The sequence below is a fragment of the Condylura cristata genome, unplaced genomic scaffold, assembly GCF_000260355.1.
Source record: "Condylura cristata isolate star-nosed mole 26May11 unplaced genomic scaffold, ConCri1.0 scaffold00010, whole genome shotgun sequence".
Taxonomy (NCBI): domain Eukaryota; kingdom Metazoa; phylum Chordata; class Mammalia; order Eulipotyphla; family Talpidae; genus Condylura; species Condylura cristata.
Genome location: NW_004567111.1, coordinates 34,990,814 through 35,012,929, shown reverse-complemented (window position 1 = coordinate 35,012,929; position 22,116 = coordinate 34,990,814). Strand labels below are relative to the sequence as shown.

The 22,116-nt window shown below is 35.8% G+C and overlaps 1 protein-coding gene across 2 annotated transcripts in view; it reads left to right on the top strand.

The window, feature by feature from the left end:
- VWA8 (von Willebrand factor A domain containing 8) overlaps positions 1-22,116 on the top strand; it is a 278,183-nt gene that overhangs the window by 82,280 nt on the left and 173,787 nt on the right. For both annotated transcript variants that reach the window (XM_012723268.1, XM_012723269.1), the window contains exons 16-20: positions 2,007-2,175; positions 3,920-3,997; positions 8,161-8,276; positions 16,123-16,229; positions 19,558-19,664. In XM_012723268.1, coding sequence (XP_012578722.1) covers positions 2,007-2,175; positions 3,920-3,997; positions 8,161-8,276; positions 16,123-16,229; positions 19,558-19,664 — 577 coding nt within the window. The remainder of the gene's footprint in view (positions 1-2,006; positions 2,176-3,919; positions 3,998-8,160; positions 8,277-16,122; positions 16,230-19,557; positions 19,665-22,116) is intronic.

The following is a 22,116-nucleotide window of genomic DNA, read 5'->3' as shown; positions in this document are numbered from 1 at the left end:
GTTTTTCTGAAGATCTTGGAAGATATGTGCATTTCATCTCTCATTTCTCTTAATAAAGATAATACTAGTAAAGGTGTATTCCTACCTGGATTTTGAATAGAAATATTAAAAATGGCACTATCATCCACTTTGATTTGTTCCTCATACAGATGTCTAGTCCTTTCTCTAAATAATTTTCAAGTCATTTAGTTAGTAGGCAACTGAGAGGTACCTGGGATCCCCAAACTTTCACACTTTAAAGGGATATCATTGTGCACAAAGACAAAGCACACCTAGTTTGGAAGAACTTTAACAGGATTAGTGTGCATGGAGAAGAACAATAAGGATACTGATTTCACAGCAAAACACCCAAAATTACCCATTACCTTTTGGGTAAATGTCTAGCTAAAAAGGTTTGGCCCAAAGTGGCACTGCAATGGGCCAATACCTTGCCACAAGTCTAAGTCAACTCTGACAGGGAACCACAGGAAAGGAGCAATAGAGGCCAGGAAAGTCTGGGATGAAAGGAGCAGAATCAATGTGCAAATTGATCAAGGTAACAGCAGCCTTTCCATGTATCTCCTTCTGTGTCCCTCAAGCCCCCGTGTAAGTCCAAAACTGAGGAGGAGGAAGGGGACCCTTCTTCTCCATGTGTTTTCCCCAGAGCCCACCTGCCCCTAGATTGCACAGTTCTACCTGGCCACTCAGTTCCACCTGGCCCCCTAGTTCTCAGTAGCTAGTCTAAATGGGGGTGGGGAAGATGGACCTCCTGCCTTTCATGGAGATGCCTCTCTTACAATTTGGCAAACCATGGGAATTCTTACTGTATTCTTTTTTTTTTTTTTTAAGGAATTCTTTGTTTAAAGACTTATTCATACATACAGAACTGGGGTACAGGCCAAAGGTGCCAGGGGTATGAGAGGATTCATCAGAGACAGAGTAGGGAGCAGAACAGGCAGACTGACAAAGTACACTGCTGAGGGGAACAGCGGGTGGGTCAGGAGAGGTCTGCTGTGTCAGATGGGTTAGCTCCCTGGCCAGGGATCAAACTCATGCTGAAGTGGCTGTGATAACTTCATAGTATTGTGCTTTAACCCACCTTATAAGGTGCTTATCCCTTTTTGTGTCCTAGAGTATTTATATTCTCAGATTCTCTAACAGACATTTATAGAAGGGGTCATTTTAAAATTAATGTTTCCTATAAAATGACAAAGGGGAAAATTATATAAAAGTTAAATTTTCTCTATCTTTTTAAGACCTAAGTATTTTTGTTGTGAATCCAAATTTTAAATTTAATCCAAACCCTTATGTTGTTTACATCTTCTGTATTATAAAAAGTCTCTTCATCCTGAATCATGCATTTTAGTCTTTCTATGATTGACATGGTATCTTACAAGACATACTTGAATTAAAGTAGGAGATCTATGTAATGAACATAAACTGGGTGGGATTTGGTTTCAAGAGACTATGAAGAAAACTTATTATAGAGGGCCCTCCCTGGTGGCACAAGTGTTAAAATGAAACCACTTTAGAGTGAGTTCGATCCCTGGCCAGGGAGGTGACCCACATGGCACAGCAGACCTCTCCTGACTCGCCTACTGTTTCCCTTAGAAATGTATTTCAGTATTTCTGCCTGTTCTGCTCCCATTCTCTCTGGTGAATGCCCTCACCACCCTTACCTCTAGTCTGTATCCCAGTTCTTGTATGCATAAGTAAATCTTTAAAAAAAAAAAAAGAAAAAAACTTATTTTAGACATTAAAACATATCCAATCAATGAATTGTGTCCGAATGACGTTTCCTCAGTAGATGTGATGTATTCTGTATTACCAGTCAGTGATTGTTGTTATTTTTTTTTCAATCTTCGTTGGTTAAAATATCCTTTTTCCCCCCCCCCAAAGCTCATTCTTGGGATCACAGCTCTGACTATCTCAACAGCATGATAACCTTTTAGTGCCCTAAGCTTTAGCTATTATGACCTAATTTCTAATGTGAAAAGTTATGCTTTTAAATTTTTTTTTCTTTTTAGATCCATTTTTCCTGTCCATCCCTCCTTCAGAATCATCGCCTTGGCAGAGCCCCCAGTTATAGGAAGCACAACACAGCAGTGGCTGGGGCCAGAATTCTTAACCATGTTTTTATTCCATCACATGAAACCACTTGTGAAAAGTGAAGAAATCCAAGTAATTAAAGAAATGGTAAGAGTGAGACCAGTTCTAATCTGTTGCTTTATTTAAGCCACTCACATACCTGCTGGAGTAGCACTGGACATTTTTGGCTTTTTCTACCCACATATTTCCATATTCCTTTACATAATGATTTCTCAAACTTCAACATTTTCAGAATCATCTGGAGGCTTGGTAAAGTACAGATTGTTGAGTCCATGGGTCTGGGATGGTACATGAGAATTTGCCTTTCTTAAGTCTCAGATGCTGCTGATGCCATTGGTCTGGGCACAGTTTGAGAACCATGTATGTGAGCACTCCCTCTCTCCTTAAATGGAGGAAGTATTGGGCTTCCTTTTCCTTTTTTTATTTTCAGCCGAAGTTGACTATTTTAATTTTCTACTGTAATGGCAGTTCTTGGAATTTGTAGAAAATGTGCAGTAGTCCTGGTCCCTTCAAGATTGTAATTAACCCTCTACTTACCTGATTAGTTATCTGGTGGCTTGAAGTTTTATGCACTTAGCACATCAGTGTCTGCCTTAGAGAAAATAAAAGTGTGTGTAGCACTCTCGAGTCCTAGAACTGCACTGTTCAATCATCTAGTGGCACTGTGTAGCACTCTAGAGTCCTAGAACTGCACGTTCAATCATCTAGTGGCACTAGTTATTTTACATACACTATGAATTTTGGTTTCTCAGTCATATTTCAGTGGCAATTGCCCTGGCAGTCTTCTGGCTTCTTTTTAGACAGCAGAAACAGAGGAACATCTCTATCAGCATAGAAATTTCTTTTGAATAGAACTATTCTAGATCACTTAGTTAGTTAACTTTGTATGTAAATGCACTTGTTCCTTTGAAATTACAGATGAATTTTAGATTTTATTGTGAGCATACTTGTGGATAAGGAGACAGGCTGTCAAGTCAAAGTTCCAATCATTTAACTATTAGAGATACTCTGAATAGTGTGCTCCTGAAATGGTCACATTTTATCATTTTTCTAAATCTCTCACTTTTAAAATTTAAATTTTATATTGTTTCAATAAGAGTTTATATGATTCAGTTCAATCAATTATTAGGTTTAAATTTTTATGGTTAAAATCCATCAGTGTGCATTATTTGGGCAGCTCCCTTTTAGTGGTCATTGATATAAATTGATCATGACTCTCAGGAATGTAATTTATGGGGCTGAGGCAATGCCCACTGCACTAAGAATGTGATAGGGATGTGGTTAAAAGTCCTTGAATAGGTGGACATTTTAAGCATTTTTGTACAAGATGCAGTCCATCATTTAGACATTTATGTAAGGTTTCTGCTCAATGAAGGAGTTAGTTTTCAGTAAGAAAATGCAAAAATTAGAGATCAAAGAAATATGTTAAAGCTAACAAGAAAAGGAATGATAATATATGAAAAGGTTTCTTTTAATAGGTACACTATATGCCAGTTCTTAATTAGAGATAGGTGTAAAAGCTCCTTTCTAAAATTGAAGTTTTGCAAGGATTACAAACCAGCAAGTTCATTCCAGTTTTATCCTGATACTAGAATTGTAAATGGACGATAGCGACTTGGTTTTAATTACCTGATTCTTAAAGAGAAAACAAAGGCTGGTTAAGTATTTCCTGAGAAAGTGAATGAGCAAATTTATCTGTGAGATAAACGTGTTACCTTTAACTAGGGACTTTCTAAAAATGTAACTGTAATGTTCTTTTCTAACTAGCCATAAATTGATCAGATATCCTAATTTACTCTTTCTGTTTTTCCTCAATTCTCTCATAAAATAGGTTCCAAATATACCTCAGGAAGCTTTGGACAAATTGTTGTCATTTACACACAACCTCAGAGAAACACAAGATCCAACGGTAAGTCTCAGTTTTTCACCATAGAATTTTCTGTTGTTGATGTTATGTTGCCTTATGTTCTTAAAATTCACTGTTTTAAAATCTATTTTTTAAGCTGGTATTTTTGTTCTTTATGCTACACTTTGTCCTGTGCATATATTTTACTCTAGCCGTGTTTTTAACATTCCACTTCCTTATGACTAGTATCATAGAAAATAACTTCTAGATCTAGAGGAGCACATGGTGTTTGCAGGTGTTCAGCTCAGCCCCCTGCCTTCCATGTGACTCCATCTCACCTATGTGTATAGCCTCATGTGTCAGTTCTATATTAATGCCTGTATCTTTATTTTCAGCTTCTGTGTTCTCTTTTCTCACTAACTCTATTTCCATTCTGGGATGGTATGCTGGAAAGATAAAGGACGGTCACTGTCTAACTCTATGAGTTTCAGTATTCTCACCTGTCAAACGGGAAAGTTCCAGCTACTTTATAAAGTGTTTGTGATTATTAAGCATAAAAAATGTATGTGAAGAGTCTCCTACTTGGTCACTTTTTAATAAAAGTTTCTTTCAGTTCCCAACTGAACACTCCAGGGTCACTGTAATTTCAACCTGTCTTTGAAAACTAAACTGTCCTTACGATTTAAATCTATTCTTACTCCTTAAATTTAATTTTATGATTTGATTAATGATCTAGCTAACAAATTACTTGTGTAGACATAAGTGTGGATTCCTTGTCTACAAATATCTCCCCTTAACCTGGAAGCAGTTTATCCTCTTAACATATTATCTGTCCTCTTATGTGATGTCAGTAATTGTCTTAGTAGATTTCTTAACCTTTGTCCTGGAATATAGTTGTTCCCTCTTGACTGCCCTCTTCATCAATAATTCATTCTTCCTATAGTCCCAAGTTTGGGATGTGCTGAAATCAAGATGTCAGTAGAGGTAGAATTCCTCAGAAGCAAGAGGGGAGATCTTTTTCTTTCAGATTTTGATGACTGCCATCATTTCTTGACCTGTGGCCTTGTCACTATTTTTTTCTGCCTCCATCTTCATATCACCCTCAGTTCTGTGTGTCAGATCTCCTTGCCTCCATTTTAGGAGAATACATGTGACAGCATTTAGGGGCTTCTTAATAATCTTGTATGTAATCTCTTCTCAGACTCTCTTAATCTTATCAGTTTTGCCACAGGAAATGGAATTTATAAGATCTTTCACTCAGATTTTAGTGCAGGGATGACAGGGGTTTGTCTTGGTCCCTGCCATATCCTTAGCATCTGGACCATTGCATGTGGAATAGTAGATATTCAACAGATATGTGTTAAATAAATGATTGTCTGAATCTTCTATATTGCTTTTCCCAAATCTGTTTCTTGAGTTCTTCCTCATCACCTTAAAAATATGAAGAGATAGATTCTCCTTAGCTATAGGGTGAGGAACAGCCTGCTACACCTGCCAGTTCCATCTGACCTTAGCAGCTTTTCTAGCCTCATTTACTACAGCCTCTTTTAAAGCACCCTCCACTCTGCTTGTTGATAATTTCTAAGCCCAGAATATTCCTAAACATTTCTGCACTGTATCACCCCTAGAATGTGCTTTCTTCCTATCCACTTATCCCCAGATCCCCTGTTCTGTCAGGTCTCTCTCAAACTCCCTTACACAGAAATAATTCTCAGCAATCTGCTTTTATGACTCTTGCATGTTCTTCTGATGTTGATTGCTACAGTTGTAGCACAATATATCTTATCTTCCGATTAGTTCTGAACTGGGAACCCTTACACTTACCAGCCAGCTGGAAGCTAATTTCAAGGCATTGCTAGTTTGTAATCTGAATCTTGATGTAGGTTAACTTAGATGCCTCCATCCAAAATTGTAAACTCTCTTGAGGAGACCTCATGTACATTTGGGTTCATAATTCTTATGAGAATCTGGACAAATATTTGAATGCCAACAGCCATGTCTTCTTCATTTTTTTATTCACATTTCCCAACCCAGTGTCAGGCACATAATGCACAATAAATGTTAAATGAATAAAGTGATTAATTACTAGTTTATTAACAGATCATCCCTAGGGTTTTCTGTTCCTGAGAATGTGTTACATTTCATAAGCAATAATTCTAAAAAGTAAAAATTTTTAAGAATTTGAGCAGAACACTGAAATGTTAAAGCTGACATACTATTATTAATCATGCTAATATGAAAAGCCTGTGAGGTATGCTTTTAAACTGGATAACCATAGTAACTAAGGGAATATGCTCACATCACCATTTTCTTGCAAAATAAAACTTCAGTTAGAAATTTGATGTTGTTGGGAGTTAACATTGTTCAAGTGGATTTATTCTGGTACAATTAATAAAGGACATTGACATACAAAAAAAAAAAGAAATTTGATGTTGTTAATGTTAAGTATATTAGGAATTTTAAAATTAAAGTTTGCTATTCATCTTTAATAATAATATAAGAATAGAGATAACCAAACCTTTCATTCAACTCTTAAATGGCCCAACTTAATGGCTTAGTTCTGATTTTTTTATTTTAACACTGGATATTATTTCAGAAAATTTTGGTGTTCCTGACTGAGACCGTTGCTGGTTTTCACATTATTAGAATTTCTTACTGATAATTGAAATGAAATGGGAAGCTTGAATTCAGTGCGGTGTTTTGGGGAGATTAGAATGTTGTGCCTTTTAACCATTCTCTCCATTTGTGTTGTCAGTAACCTTGCTGGATGACTTTACTTCTTGCTAGGAAGATCATTTAAATAATTCATTTCTTGTCTGAGTTCTTTCTAGTCTTTATTTTACAGATTATTGTCCGGTTAATTCTTCTAAAATCATGTTACTACTTTCCACATAACAAAGTTTTGTCACCTTCAGGTATAAGGCCACATTCCTCCAAGTATCAGTCACAGGTCTTTGTTATTTGGTATCAGGCTTTCCAGTAGAGCCCTCTAGTAAATCTTGGCTGGTTTCCTCATGTTCTGCATGTATTTCATTTCCTTTTGCTTTCATACCTTTGTTCATAGCATTTCTCCTGCTCACCTGAACATTTTAAAACCCTAGAGCAATTGTCACCTGTTCCACTTATTTTGGCAATGAATGTATTGTATTTTAATCTCTATGCATCCTTATACTTAAATATTGACTCTGACTACAATGCAATTTTTTTTAAAAGAAGGATGAAACAAATGTTAGCTTAGAAATGAGTCTTTGAAACTTGAAAGTATTTTTAGTAAGAAAAAAAGATATGTCATAAATATTTTGTTGTGCTCCAAATCTAGTTCCCAGAGTACTATATATTCCATGTTGCTGAAACGTAATGCTAATAAGAGTAAATCAACATTGTATGGAGTTGTGAAATAAACTGAGAGAGAAAAATCAATTTTGTTTTATCTTTCTACAGAGATGACCTTAAGTGAAAACTTAAAAACAAGAAAATATGCAGTGTGCATTTGGCATCCTTCCATTCATTCTCAATGCTTTATTTATTCATAGAGTCCTCTTTTCTTTACCATTACATTATGTTGCCTGTCAGCGTCATTTAAAATTGAAGGCAACAAATATGTATTGGTACTTTGCTTGTCCTGAGTTATTTACTAGCAGTTCTACTAATGGGATTTAGGAAATACAAAAAAACAAAATGAAGTTGTTCTGACAGTGTATGGGAAGGATTCCAAACAGCAGGCTGCCACTCTCGTGATAGTGTTGACATCTCTGTGATGGGCAGTTTAAAGTATCCATGACTCTTTTCCTGTATCTCAGAAGCCACATATTAATTAAGACTCTAAGCATTTTCAGGATATCTTTATAGTTTGCCTTTCTAGATGCAGAAAATTATGAGCAAATAGTCAGCTGTGCATAGGGATATTTGTAAGTCGTGTGGCCTGTGTTATATGATATCCTTCCTTCATTCTCTCTCCTCCCCAACCAAAAAAAAAAAATGTATATACAACACTTAGTAGAGCACTTTAATTAAATTTATTGATACATTTTTATAGATTGTTTTAAAAATTGCTTTCAAAGATGTTTTAAGTGTTAATTAATTTCTGTTTATTTTTATTCATAATTCGTTAACAGGACATATATAAGTATGACTTTGTCCTTCAGGAATAATGACTTTCTGCTATGTACCCACCTGATGGGATTTTCAACAAGATGCTTAACAGCCTGTCTTTGCCTTTTTGATAGGCCCAGTCTTTGGCATCATCACTTTCAACCAGACAGCTATTGCGGATCTCTCGTCGGCTATCACAATACCCCAATGAAAATCTTCATGGTGCTGTTCATAAAGCCTGCCTTTCCAGGTAACCATATCCTCCTTTTGTACAGAATTGATAACAGAAATTTAGCTGAAATGCTGAATTCACAGGTGTGCAAAAAGTATGGTCTGAATTTGTATCTATTTCAACCTTGCTTTGAGTTTTAAAACATGTCTTATTTAAGCATACCAACAAATTTAAGAGGCATTTTGTAGATTAGAAAACTAAGTCATTTGTTCAAGTCACATAGTGGTAAATAAGTAGATGTGGATTTAGGATTTCAACAATAATTTCTCTAGCTTCTGAGTTAGCACTCTTTGCATTACTCTTAATAGCTCTCAAGCTCAAATTGAACCTTTCCATGCTTGATCATACTGCTCTGCTGCTGAATTAACAAACTAATGCCTCTTCAGTCTACACTTATATTTTTCAAACCTAGTTGGATGCAGTTATAATACATTTGCTTGTAGAATTTTCATATAGAATTACACACCTGTATGAAACTATTTTAAAGAATTTTAAGAAAAGATTAAGAACAGTGGCCAATAGACTTGGTCCACAGATGCTTTGGACTCTTTTCATAGAACCTAGGATTTTTTTTTTTTTTTAGGATGGTCTTGACTTTTTCACATTCATTTCTTGATATATAAAAGGAATTAAAAGAGAATCTCCTTCAAGTTTGGGAGAATATAATGGCCCCTCATAAATCTTCAGTTTCATGGACAATTTTTCTTATCATGAAGTAAGCTCTTTGTGTTAGAACTATAACTTATTTTCCCCGTAGTATAGTCAGCTAAACTGAGGTTTATTAACTGAGGGTAGCTCTTTGAATAACTATTAATTATAAGAAATAATAAAATTGAGTTTCTTTTAATTAGAACAGTATAAGATTTCTGAATAAAGATTGTTTTGTCCTGATTTCTGTGACCGGCCACAGAGAAGAAAGATGGAAGGCAGAAAGGCTGGGCAAGTAGTTTATTGCTCCCAGGCAGCAGCTGAGACGGAGCTCCCTAGGGTGAGGTCCGCAGCAACTGCGAGTGCTGTAGGTGAAGTGTCTCTTATATAGGCTTTTAGGTTCAGATTCTAGAAAGCTGACATATGACTGTGCACCTGGATGCAAGGCCCAGTTCATGCTGATCCTTGTGTTACTGCCCATATCTGGTCACACTCAACATTCCCCAATTTTTCTTTTGTTATTAGGAAAATGGGCATGGTTTCTCCATGGCTACTTCCTGCATGACTTAGGTACAGTCATGGATTTCCTGTAAAGCAATATAGGTGACCATGGGGTGTAACAAGAGCTGGTTTACTGTGACCTTTGTTAGGGCCTGTACCCGTGCCATTAAAAACCGGACCATGCATGAGCCCTGGTAAAGAAGGCTATGACTAATATCAAGGGGCTTAGTAAAGAGGCTAGCCATGGTGGGAAAGGTTGTTTCGGCCATCCCCAGAAGGTGTCTCTTCTAGCGCTGGATTCTCTAATGTTCTTGGCCAACTCGTGTAGGTTTGCCACATTTTGTTCCACCTGCCCTGAGTTATCTTTACGAGGATGGGTCTGTTTGATATATGGAGGAGCAAAGATAGGCCAATGTAGTCCAGCCTGATGGGAGATGTTAGGTACCATTCTAGTGAATCAGGGGAGCTGGGTTCAGAGGTGATATGTGTCAGCAGAAATGAAGCATTATAGGTCCAGTGGACGTGACTGGCCATGCATGAGGTGGTCTTGTAGGAGAAACTCAAGAGTTATGAATCCATTCTGATCTTCCTGCCACCATGACAGCTGATGGTATAGATAGGACCACTATGTGTGGTCCTGTCCATTTTGGTTTAAGTGGTTCCAGGTGTAGTGATTTGACATGTACTACCTCCCCTACCTAGAAGCCCCTGCCCCCGCCTTGTGTTGTCTGTGGAATATACTGATCAGCATGGTCTCTAAGCAGTCTGTGCCAGAGCTGTGGGAGAGGAAGTATCGAGGCAAGTGGTCCCAGATTCATTGGAACAGGAGATTGCAGGAATGGTCTCCCATACATTAATTCAGAGTGGGGCAGGGCCATGCCCTTCTGGGGGGCTGTACAGACCCTCACTAGTGCCACTGGAAGGTTGCATACCCAATCTGTATGGAGTTCCAGGGCCACCTTAGTAAGTTGTGCCTTTAAAATCCCATGTATGCGTTCTACTTTGCCAGAGGACTGGGGTCTATAAGTGACATGTAGTCTCCATAAAAATGCTTTCATTTCTTAGTTCAGCGGGATGAACTGAAGGAACTATAGACAGAAAGAAAGACTCATTATGTATTCATAATTTATTAGAATTTGGTTATTGATGAGTGTATATGGAAGTAAATAGTCAAATCTAAACAATGTAAATAGTGTTGGAACTTAAAAGAAAATAATAACTGGATATATTAGAGTGAAACAGTTACACCCAAAACACCCTCAGAACTTTATATATGCCCCCCTTGTAGTTGAATCAGATTTTACTTCACTTAAATAATTTTTAAAATCATATGAATTAAACTAAGAAATAGCCAAATCATTAAAAGTTTGGATAAATAAATATACATTTTGCTATTGCTGCAAAACTGTAGAAAAATAGTGAACAATTTGCAAGGCAACAAATATTGAACTGCTCACTTCAGATTAACTGTTTATACCTCAGAATTTTGTTCAAGTATAGACATAAAAATTTTGGGTAACCACCAAAAAGACTGGCAATAGACTGAAGAGTGCAAATGAATCAAGAAAAGACTACATTGGTAGACATGAAAAGGGAAAAAGGATATACCTTAAGTAGTGTACTAGGGGTTTTCTTTTAACCATAAATTCACCTATTATAAAAGAATAGGGGAAAAAATATTGAGCTAAGTCCTCAACTTAATAAATTAAATAAATGGAAAAATTTTGAAGGGCACAAATTAATGAAATACAAAAGAATTAGCCATAGAAAAGATTAGCACTTATGGACACACAAATATATACACAATCTGTGATTTGACCTCTTCATATCACACCAGAAATAAACTTATACATATAAGGAAACAGGTAGAAAAATGTTCATTGCATCAGTGTTTGAAAGATTAAAACATTGAAATTATGTATCTGTGCAACAGTTGGGAAATGAACATATATAAATTGATGTATTCATATGAATAATTATACAGCAGTTAAATGAAATAGATCTACATGAATCAATGGGCATGGGTCATAACAATATTGAATAAAAAAAACAGTTTGCAAGAAGAGATTTATTATATGTTATCATTTACATAAAATGTTAAGTCTAGTGAAGAGTGCAATATATTATTTTAATCATGTACATGTGCCAATAAAATATGGACAAGAAAGATCATCATAAATTTCAGGGCAAAAGTTATCTCCAGGTATAGATCAGAGAATGTTTAATATAATTTTTTTGTAATTTTCTATGTGCTTAAAATATAAAAATTAAAACACACACAAAAATACTTTGCCTAGCCAATTTTCCAGGTTTACTAACTAACCACAATACAATTCTTTTGTCCTTGTTTCCATCCTTACCAAGTAGTAAAACAGCTACCTTGTTTTTGCACAATCTGTTTACTTCAGCAAGACTGAATCCAAAGCCTTGTATTAACCTTCTTTTCAGGATAGCACACTGGCAGGAAGTTATGCAAATTATTGTTGCATAAAATTTTTTAAGTGACCTCATTCCATGTTGAAGCAATGAAAAGAAATTAGTTTCATGGAAAATTTCAAAATAAAAATTGATTTTATATTCATGAAGTCTGTTATTAAACAGCCAAAATCAGAAGGAACTCTCTAGCCTAAATTTCTTAAACATTAAATTGGTTATATTAACTAAGCCTTTTTTTATCTTGTCATTTTAATTGTTTAAACATGTTTGTTTATTCCCATTGAGCTAATACTGGAACATTTCTTAATGTGTGGGAATTACTAAGTACCTCACCCTCATAACCAATAATGTGTACATTAAGTCTTGAACCTAGATGCATAATTCACTTTCTAGATATTTGAAAACCTTATATTAAGAAATCAAAAAGCAGATTAGAAGACTGCAAAGTCATCAAGTACTTGGCATTCTAAAAATATATGGTTAAAAAAGTAGTTAGAAGTCCCATTTAAATATCTGATATTCCAACAGAGTATTAACTTCTGAAAAATTTTGGCATGATGATCCTTTATCATATAAATTTTTGTCAGAGACATTAGAATTTAACCAGAAGTAATACCTGCCTTTGCACTGGAACAATATGGAGGTGTTTCCACTTACTGAAAACTTAGCATACATACAGTATTTTTCAAAAATCATCTTATGAAGTAAAATAATTCCATGTAAGCTGTTAGCTAATTTTTCAAAAATCATAAACCTGATAGAACAAATCATAGAGAGTCTTAAATGATTATAATGGTATTGTTGATGTGAATTTTTTGTTGTTCTGAAGTTGATTTTGCTTGCAGGAAAGAGTATTGGCTTTAAAACGCTTTTCAATTTTTAAAGCCACAATTTAAAAAATCTAGACATCTTTTTTTTTTCTGATTTGGCTTACTTCGTAAGTACAGCAAATCTTAATTATATGGGCCTTTGAAAAAAATGCTTGGCTTAATTTATAAAATTAAAGTAAATTAAGTATCTTCAAATACTGAATTTGTTTCCTTCGAATTGCCTCAAGTGTCTGAATTAACAAAACCTTCCTGAGAAATGAAATAACTCACAAATGTAACAAATTCAATTTCTAAATATGAAATTTAGGATGAACCATGTTAGCTTTAAAATTCCAGTGTTCTTTATAAAGTGAAGATTTTAAAATCACAGGTATAAAGGGATTGATAGAATTACACAAGTTAGAATTCAGAGGCTCCCTGATATCCACAATGTAGTCGCCAAATCTCTTTCTCCCACTTTTACTACCAACACTCCTCCCCCCATTATTTACTTATTTATTTTGGGATCATCCCTTATCCTTATTCTGTCTTTTTAAGTTATCATGGTGAGAAATCCTATCTATTCCTTAATCTAAAAATAGTAGCCCACACCATGCCAGTGACACAGTTATGGTTTGAATTGTCCTACTTTTAAACCACTTCTGTGTTTTCCAGAATGCAGTTAACTTTTAGTATTTCTCATAAACAAGATCTGCTGAGACTAGAGACTGATCTGTTCTGTTTTTTTGTTTTGTTTTGTTTTGTTTTCTGATAGCAAATGAAGACAATGAGTATAAAAAAATTTTTTAAAACATTACAATGCTCATAATGGCAATAAATACATTTGAAACTTTGAAACAGAATGTGTGCTTGCTTTGGTTATAGGAAGAGGTTTCAATGGTATACTCATTTATTTTATTAAATGCTAGAAAAAATTAAGTAGAAAGTTTTAGTGAAAGGTAAGAAAGCAAACAGTTAAACTGAGGAATAAAGTCCCTTGAAACTGAGAAATAAAGTAAAGGTTAACCTCACACCATATCACCCTGCTTTATTCACCTCATGTTGGGTGGAACATTATTTTTGAGCATGTGTACTAGATGTAAATTCATTTCAATTTTGATGCTACCACTAATTATTTAAGGGTACTGTTTGGGTGAGGGATTGAAAATAATTCTGAAACATGTTCAGTCTCAGCGGGAAGAGTATCCTACTGGCAAGCAGCGGTTGTCATCACTATTGAAAGGAGGCTATCCTCGTAGGTCTTGGGAAATAATCTAGATTGTTCCAATTCAGAGGCAGTGTGAGAGTGTCTTGTTACATTAACTATATACACATATCAGGGATTTCTGGGAATTGCAAACAAAGTCAAAGCTCAAATGTGGTGAATCAAGGTTACGTGAAAGAATTCATAAAAATGCAGCTGCAGGGCCTAGAGTTACCAGAACAGACTCTCATGAGTATGAGAAAAGGGCTGAAGACAGTGCCATGATAAGGGTCTCAGAAAACTAGAATGAAAGTCCAGTCATTGGGTGCGGGAGTTAAGGTATGTGCTTGATTTTGCAAGACAAGGCAATAACCAAAGAAAAAATAAAAAGTCAGAAATGAACAACACTTAGTCTAACTCCATGTGGTAGTCAGAGTGAGGGAGTAGGTTGTATACAATGTCACATATATAGATTGGAATAATAGACAAGAAATCTGACAGTTCTTTATAATAAATCCATTCACCGCCTTGATCACTTTTTGGGGGAGGGTGGGAAGGAGGTTTTTTTTAAGTTTGTTTTTTTTTATAATGGTTTATTTTTACATCGTTTTGTGCCTTTTTCCATCTCAGTTATAATCCCTGTGGGCTTCCCATCAGCAGTTCACCCTTAGGCTATCGCCATAGTCCCGTGTACGCACCCCCCCCCCACCATTTTTGATCCCATTCCCCACTATACCCCCATAAAATGTCTCTAGTATATAGTTGTTCATTATTATTTTATTTTCCCCCTGGTCCTTTATGCTCCTGCTATGAGTGAAACCATCCAGTATTTTTCTTTTTCTTTCTGGCTTATTTCACTAAGCATGATCCCTTCCAGCTCCATCGATGTTGCTGCGAAAGGCATGAGTTTATCTTTTTTGACCACTGAGAAATAATCCATCTGTATATGTACCAATCTTTTAAATCCAGTCATCTACTTTTAGGCATTTGTGTCGATTCCATGTAAATAAAGCAGCAATAACATGGGGATGCAGGTGTCTTTTTGAATCAGTGTTTTTTTGTCTTTTAGGTAGATACCTAGGAGTGGGATTGCTGGTTGATCACTCTTTTATTAGAACTTATCAACTTGGGGAAAGCACCATCAAAAGTTTAGAGATATGGAAAACCTAAGTTGAAAGTGATATGTTCCATTATGTTTATTTGTAATATTATGGCACACAGTGACTATAGTATTAAAGTACAGGTAACCATGCATAAAAAAACATTTCTGTGTACCCATTTGGGATCTTAAATTCCAGATTTAATGTTATATGTGTGAGTGGAAAATTCTGGTTTTTGTATTCTATTTGTGGTTTTAAAAAAAAATGCCTCTGTTACTGAAAGTATTATTTTAACAGCACACATAAAGAAGAGATAAGCAAGCCTAGTTTTAAAAAGGACCAATCTGCATAATCTTAAATTCACTCATTAATAATCTACTAATTTGAATTTGTGGTTGCCCAAGAGAGCAAGTTAAAGTATTGTTCTTTAATCTGTTTAAAAATTTTATTAGCAGGCAAATGTAAACAATATTTTTAAGGTTTGTCCTGAAATATGTCTATAAATACTAATTTCAAATGAGTATTAAGAAAATTACATTAATTGATTTTTAGATTTTGAACCATCCTGTGTCCTTTGAATAAATCCCACTTGGTCATGGTGTATAATCCTTTTAATGCATTGTTGGATTCAGTTTGCTAAGATTTTATTAAGGATTTTGCTTTTGTGTTCATTAGGGAGATTGGCTTGCAGTTTTATTTTCTTGTGTTGTCTTTGGTTTTGGTGTTACTGTGTGATTTTGGCCTTGTGAAAAGTATTTGGAAATATTCCTTCTTAGTTTTTTTGAAAGAGTCTTTGCAGGATAGACATTAGTTTATCTTCAAACATTTGGTAGAACGTATATGTGAAACTATTTGGTCCTGGGCTTTTGTTTTTTGTAGGGTTTCAATTACTGTTTCAGTTACATTGCTAATAATTGGTTTGTTCAAATGTTCTATAAATTAAAAATACATTTTCTTCATCTTCACCTATACTTGAAGTTACTTAAAGTTTTTATTTACTCTAACTTTATGATTTCACAAACCATGATCTGTCTTCCTTAATTGGTTGTCGTGTGTGTGTGTGTGTGTGTGTGTGTATGTATTTGTGTTTATGTCAAAAGATTTAGGAGTCACAGAAAGCTTTCATTTTATCATACTATTCTTCCCATCCTACCTCATCCCCCCAGGTTTTTACCAGCACTTGCAAGGTCAGCCTTAGAAAAAAATCTGGCAGATGCTACAATAGAAATCAACACTGACAATACTCAGCAATTGGATCTGAAGGATTATAAATGTAGGTATTTGATTTGCTTTTCTTGTAAGTGAAATAGTAATCTTCAAACATTTGAATATGATTTATTTCAATGAAAAATGGGTTTACTTTCTATCTTTTTTGTTTAATGCATTGGATTGAAGTAATGAATCTTTTATTTTAAAAATGTTTAGAACCCACTTAAAAGTTAAACCTTAGAATATTTGCTTTACTTTAGTGCACATCAAATCTGGGTCCTCACCACCAAGAGTCAAAATTAACAAGGAGTCCTGGTGTAAACAAACTTGTGTAATTTTCTTTTTTTCCAAATATATTTTACCATAGAATTTGGAATTCTGTTTTCTTTGTACAGTCTTTACATTTTGTGCCCATCAGGGTCCTATGAGGTGTGTTTGGGGAACAGTTCTAAATTAATGTAGGCTAAAATAATACTCAGAGAACCATTTCATACCTTCTTCCCTTCTTCAGTTTGCTAAGAGACATTTGCATCTTTATTGTCTCTTGTGGTTATTTTCTCCTGGATAACCTTAGCGTAATTTTGAGTTAGGGAAGCTTAACTTTTCCTCTGAAAGATCCAGTTCTTCAGTGAGAGCACAGTGAAAGTCCCTCTTTTTTATGAAGTAATTACCTGTTCTTTCAAAACATCCAATGCATGACTATCCTTTAAAAAGGGACAATTGTAACTATTTGGGGAGTAGATTTTTTTTTTTTAATAACTGGGGCAATGTTCAGATAAGGATGTGGTATTAAGGAAATAAGATTAATTTTTAAGGGTAAAATTATAAATTCAACATACTGATGAGGCTGGGTAGAGATAAGCAGTTGTAATGACAGAATTAGGTTTTAAGTTTCCTTTGAAATTTTACTGTAATAATGCAGTCTTTTGAGATTTCTTGGAAGATAGCTAATCAGCTCCCTCCCAAGGAAGTCCTAGCATCACTATCACTATTCTCTCAGTGCATTTCTCTTTTCTATCCTAGTTTGAAATTTTAACAAACATTGGTTAGTGAATTATCCTAAAGCCTTGAATATACTCTATTAATGAGGTCCCTAAATGAAACTGAACAGAATAAGATGCTGTTAGAACTGAAATGTATGCCACCTCAATATATACATATCTATAAATTCACTGCCACAACCCTGTCTTTCCCTTTGCAGTTTTATACTGAGCTATTTCAGAGTAAATAAATAATAAATCTTATCTGGACAGCCATGACTTTCCTTGCCATGGAACTTGTGAATAAAAGCAAAATGGCATGGTTTTTTTGAGGGGGAGAGATTACTGTTAGGATCTGCTGTACTCTGACAGTTGTATAACACCCTGAAGTGTTTGAAAGGGTGACAATTTAATTATTTCTAGTTCAAAATTGTTCATAGTACTCCAGATGTATAATGTTGCTTTCTCCCTTGTCTTTCAAACTGCTTTCAAAATAGCAATTTTCATTTGGAAGTAGGGGAAAATTGGGTGAATTGTTTAAGGCATTGTAAATGCTTGCCCCAGGGTATTTCCACAGGCTGGAATATTATTTGGAGTCAAGGGATTGAACATCCTCTACATGGCAGAAAGAACATCATACTATACTATTTTTAGCTCAGTCCATGCTAGCTGGGTGGTTTTAAGCAAAATGCTTGATTTACATTTTTCTTAGCTTTCTCATAATTCTTATGTCATTGTTAAGAGAAAACAATGAACTGAAGCTCCTAATTTGAGATCTGGCACATCAAAATGCCTCAGGAAATGATAGCTTCTCTTGTAACTGTAAGAACTACAAGGGTTTCTACTATGAATATTACTATTGACCTTGGGATGTCAGACAGTGAACATGTGGATCTCCTTACCGTAAAGTATGCATACAAGATATATTCTCTGACTTCAAGAAAAAAATTCTGTTTGTTTCCTGGCCTCAGGGAGCTTGTATGCAGTTCTAGATCAATTATGTTTAAAGCAAATACAATAAAATGATAATAATCACAGAATAGCTGCTGTCTAGCACCTAAGGCGCTTATTTGAAAATATAGATCTCCTGGATGCTGCTGTTAATACAAAAGATCTGTATTTTTTACTAGAGTTCTAGGACTTTTTCATGTGGGGGTTTTCACTGGGTTGTCCTAAAAAATTACACTCAGGGCCCTTGCTGGTGGCGCAACTGGTTAAAGCACAGCACTGCAAGCCAGCCAGCTGCAGCTGCTTCCGTGCAAGTTTGATTCCCCAGTCCTGGAGGTGATCCGCATGGCATGGCAGACCTCTCCTGACCCGCCCACTGGTGAATCCTCTCATCACCCCCTGGACATCTAGCCTGTACCCCAGTTCTGTATACATAAATAATCTTTTTAAAAAGTTACATTCAAAGAATTTTGAGCTTTTGAATGTCTATTTGACTTCTGTATATGCTAAGTCTCTAACTAAATAAACTTATAATTTTGGCTTGACTGAGTTTTGGATTATCTTTTTCCCCATGTCAATTTTGACTATATGTTGTTTACTATATACATTGTTTTGATTTAAAAAAATAATGTTATACTTTTGGAACTTTTTTTAAAAAAGATTTATTTATTTATGCATATAGAGCTGTGGTACAGGCCAGAGGTGTGGGGTGGTGAGAGGATTCATCAGAGACAGAGTAGGGATTTATTTACATATGCATATAGAACTGAGGCATAGGCCAGAGGCGCAGGGGCAGTGACTGAGTGGGGAGCAGAACAGGCATAGGTATACTGACAAGGTATACTGCTGAGGGAACCAGTGGGCAGGTAGGAGAGGTCCACCATGGACCTCTTGGGTCACCTCAGGAGCTGGGGATTGAGCTCATCCTGAGGTGGCTGCGGCTGGCCTGCAGTGCTGCCCATTAACCCATTACACCACCAAGGAAGGCCCCCTTTTTGGAACATTTTAATCTACGTTTGTAGGGTCTTAATCTTGTTTTGTAAATCTGTAGGGTTTTGTAACCATCGTCAAACTTTAATTAAAATTCCTCACAGAGGCCCTCCCTGGTGGTGCAGCGGGTTAAAGCACAGCACTGAGAAGCTAAAACCACTTCCGCATGAGTTCGATTCCCGCCTGCCCGGGAGGTGACCACATGGCGCGGCAGACCTCTCCTGACCCGCCCGCTGCTCCTCTCAGCAGTGTACCTCGTCGATCTGCCTGTTCTGCTCCCCGCTCTGTCTCTGGTGAACCCTCTCGCCGCCCCTGAGCCTCTGGCCTGTATCTCAGTTCTATATACACAGATGAATCTTTTAAAAAAAAAAAAAAAATCCTCATAGAGCCCATGACTTAGTAAAGATATTATATTGCATTCTGTGGAGCTTCTCCGAGAAAAGTGCTATGACTAATTACCTGTAAAATGTTTAGGTGATGTAGCATCTGGGTTTTTGAGGATTGGCTCTGTGAAAGCACCCATCTATAATGCCCATGAGAAAATGAAAGTGCCTGATGTTCTATTTTATGACAACCTTCAGGTAAGATTATTTGCCTGGCTGTGCATTCACGAGTAAGTCACTTGCATTATGATAGTTAGTTCTGATTCAAGTGAAATGTAACTATTTGCTGTAATTTGCCAAGTTTGATTTAGATAATACAAAATGAGGTCTTGAAATATGTCTCAGAAAGGTATTATAAATTTAAAGTTCTTTATAAAGATAGTTGAAAATTGGAAGAGTTGCTCCTTTTATAAGAGTAGTAATTTCCTGTGTGCATATACACTATACTCAGGTAAATAAAATTAATGTATTAAATTTAAAACAAAATAGATCTAATACTGTCTTTTGCTTTCCTGTTAAGTCTTCTCAGTTGTTCAAAGAGCAATGTGTCCTCTGCACTGCTTCTCTCCTATTTCTTTCCTTTCCCTGCCAATTCCTAGTATTTCTATTCTTTTCATTTTTTAAGGGAAATAATTGGTAATTTCCTTGTTGCAAACTAACCAGTAGTTATAAACCTCCCACTAAGACAAAGAAATTAGTGTGTACCCAGAAGCTTTGTTGTAGACATTCACTTTAATACAAATAGTTTTCAGAGAAAATTACCCATAAAGAGTTTTTCTGTTAAGTGGTTACATTTTATTAAAAAAACACCCAAGTTGTTCTGTAATGATTGGTCTCTAATCTGCATATAAATAATAACTGTACCTTTATAAATTATTTTAGAACAACTTCTGCTTATTGTTTTCACCTTACTAAAGTGTTGGGGAAATTAATGTAAAATTTCTTTTTTATCTTTCATTTCCCAGTCCTATTTGTTGTGTAGTGAAAACCAAAATTTATAGCCCTACATTTTATTACCAATATAAATCTATTTATGAGGGGAACAGCATTGTGTTCTTTCTCAATAAAAATCTCAAATGTTTTGAAATCTGTCAAAATTGTTATCTACTGCACAGCAAAAAGCATGGCCCCAATTTGCATTTTATTTACTCGATAGCCCATTAACTAATTTATGTTTTATTTTTCTTCCAAAACCATTAAGCTCTTACATAAGCAGTTGACAAATGGACAGAGAGTTACCTATGAGACATACAGAAGGAAAAAATATCTTACCTATTAAAAACCAAATCATGGAAACTATACTATAACTGAGCATTGACAGTATCTTGCTCTATCATTAGATTGATGAGGAATATAGGAAAAAGGATCAGAAAATTTTGTTGTAAGTGACAAAATGAACAACTCCATGGTAGCCAATGCTGAAAATCCTTCCCAGCATCTAAGAATGTGGGACATTGAGCAGCAGCCCTTGAGTACAGTGTCTGTTGCCATGGCATTTGTGACATAGACACTGAGGACTGAAGGCTGCTGTGAACTTTACACATTGTCCTGAGGAATCTGCAGTCTGTTCCATGCATACCTTCCCATCATAAGGCAGTATGAATTAATCATTAATGAAAAATTTGACTGTATCAGTTTTAGGGACAGTGGCTTCATAAAATTTGCTTTTATAGTATATCTTAATCTATCTCTGCATGATACACTTCCCTTAAACCAGTAATCTTCAGTACTTGTTCTGTTTCCTATGGTCCCCTTGCCACATTGTGTGACACTGATTTTTTTTACATGTGTTTTTCTATAACACTTACGTGAAGTCCAGTGTTTCCTTTATATCTCTAGAAATTGCACAATCTTAGTGCAATTTGTACTACATAGTGATTATTGAGTAAATATGTGTTGAGTCCATTAATGAAGGAATGGACAGGATTTTGAATGTTCATAATCAGGAGTGTTTTTTAATTCACCATGAAGTAGTAGTATATTTGCAATAGTAAGGAGGAGAAATTTGAAGAGAGGTTAATAGGCTCTTAATATAGTCTAGTGATCTTTAGATCTCCAAAAATTCTGAAAATAGTATTATAAAAAAATCTGCCACACATTACACCTGTCCTTAAAGTATTAGAATACAGAGATTAAAATACATACAACTGGCCCTCCCTGGTGGCACAGCGGGTTGAAGCACAGCACTGAGAATCTAAAGCCGCTTGCGCATGAGTTCGATTGCCGCCTGCCCTGGAGGTGACCACATGGCGTGGCAGACCTCGCCTGCCCGCTGCTCCCCTCAGCAGTGTACTTCGTCGATCTGCCTGTTCTGTTCCCCACTCTGTCTCTGGTGAAGCCTCTCACCGCCTCTGAGCCTCTGGCCTGTACCCCAGTTCTGTATGCACAAATAAATCTTTTAAAAAAAATTATCTTTAAAAAAAAAATACATACAACTGCTCAAGTGTCGAATTGCTTATAATCTCATGGTGGACACAGATACATCCATGCACATGCCTACTATATAGGTCACTGGTATAGGTGATAGTCTCTCTGGGATAGGTCTTCAACCTCAAGTGATCAAATTGCTTATAATCAACCCTTCTCCATCTCCACTGTAAGCTTTTATGACCTACTTATACTTGTTCTGTTTCTCAGTACACAAAAGACA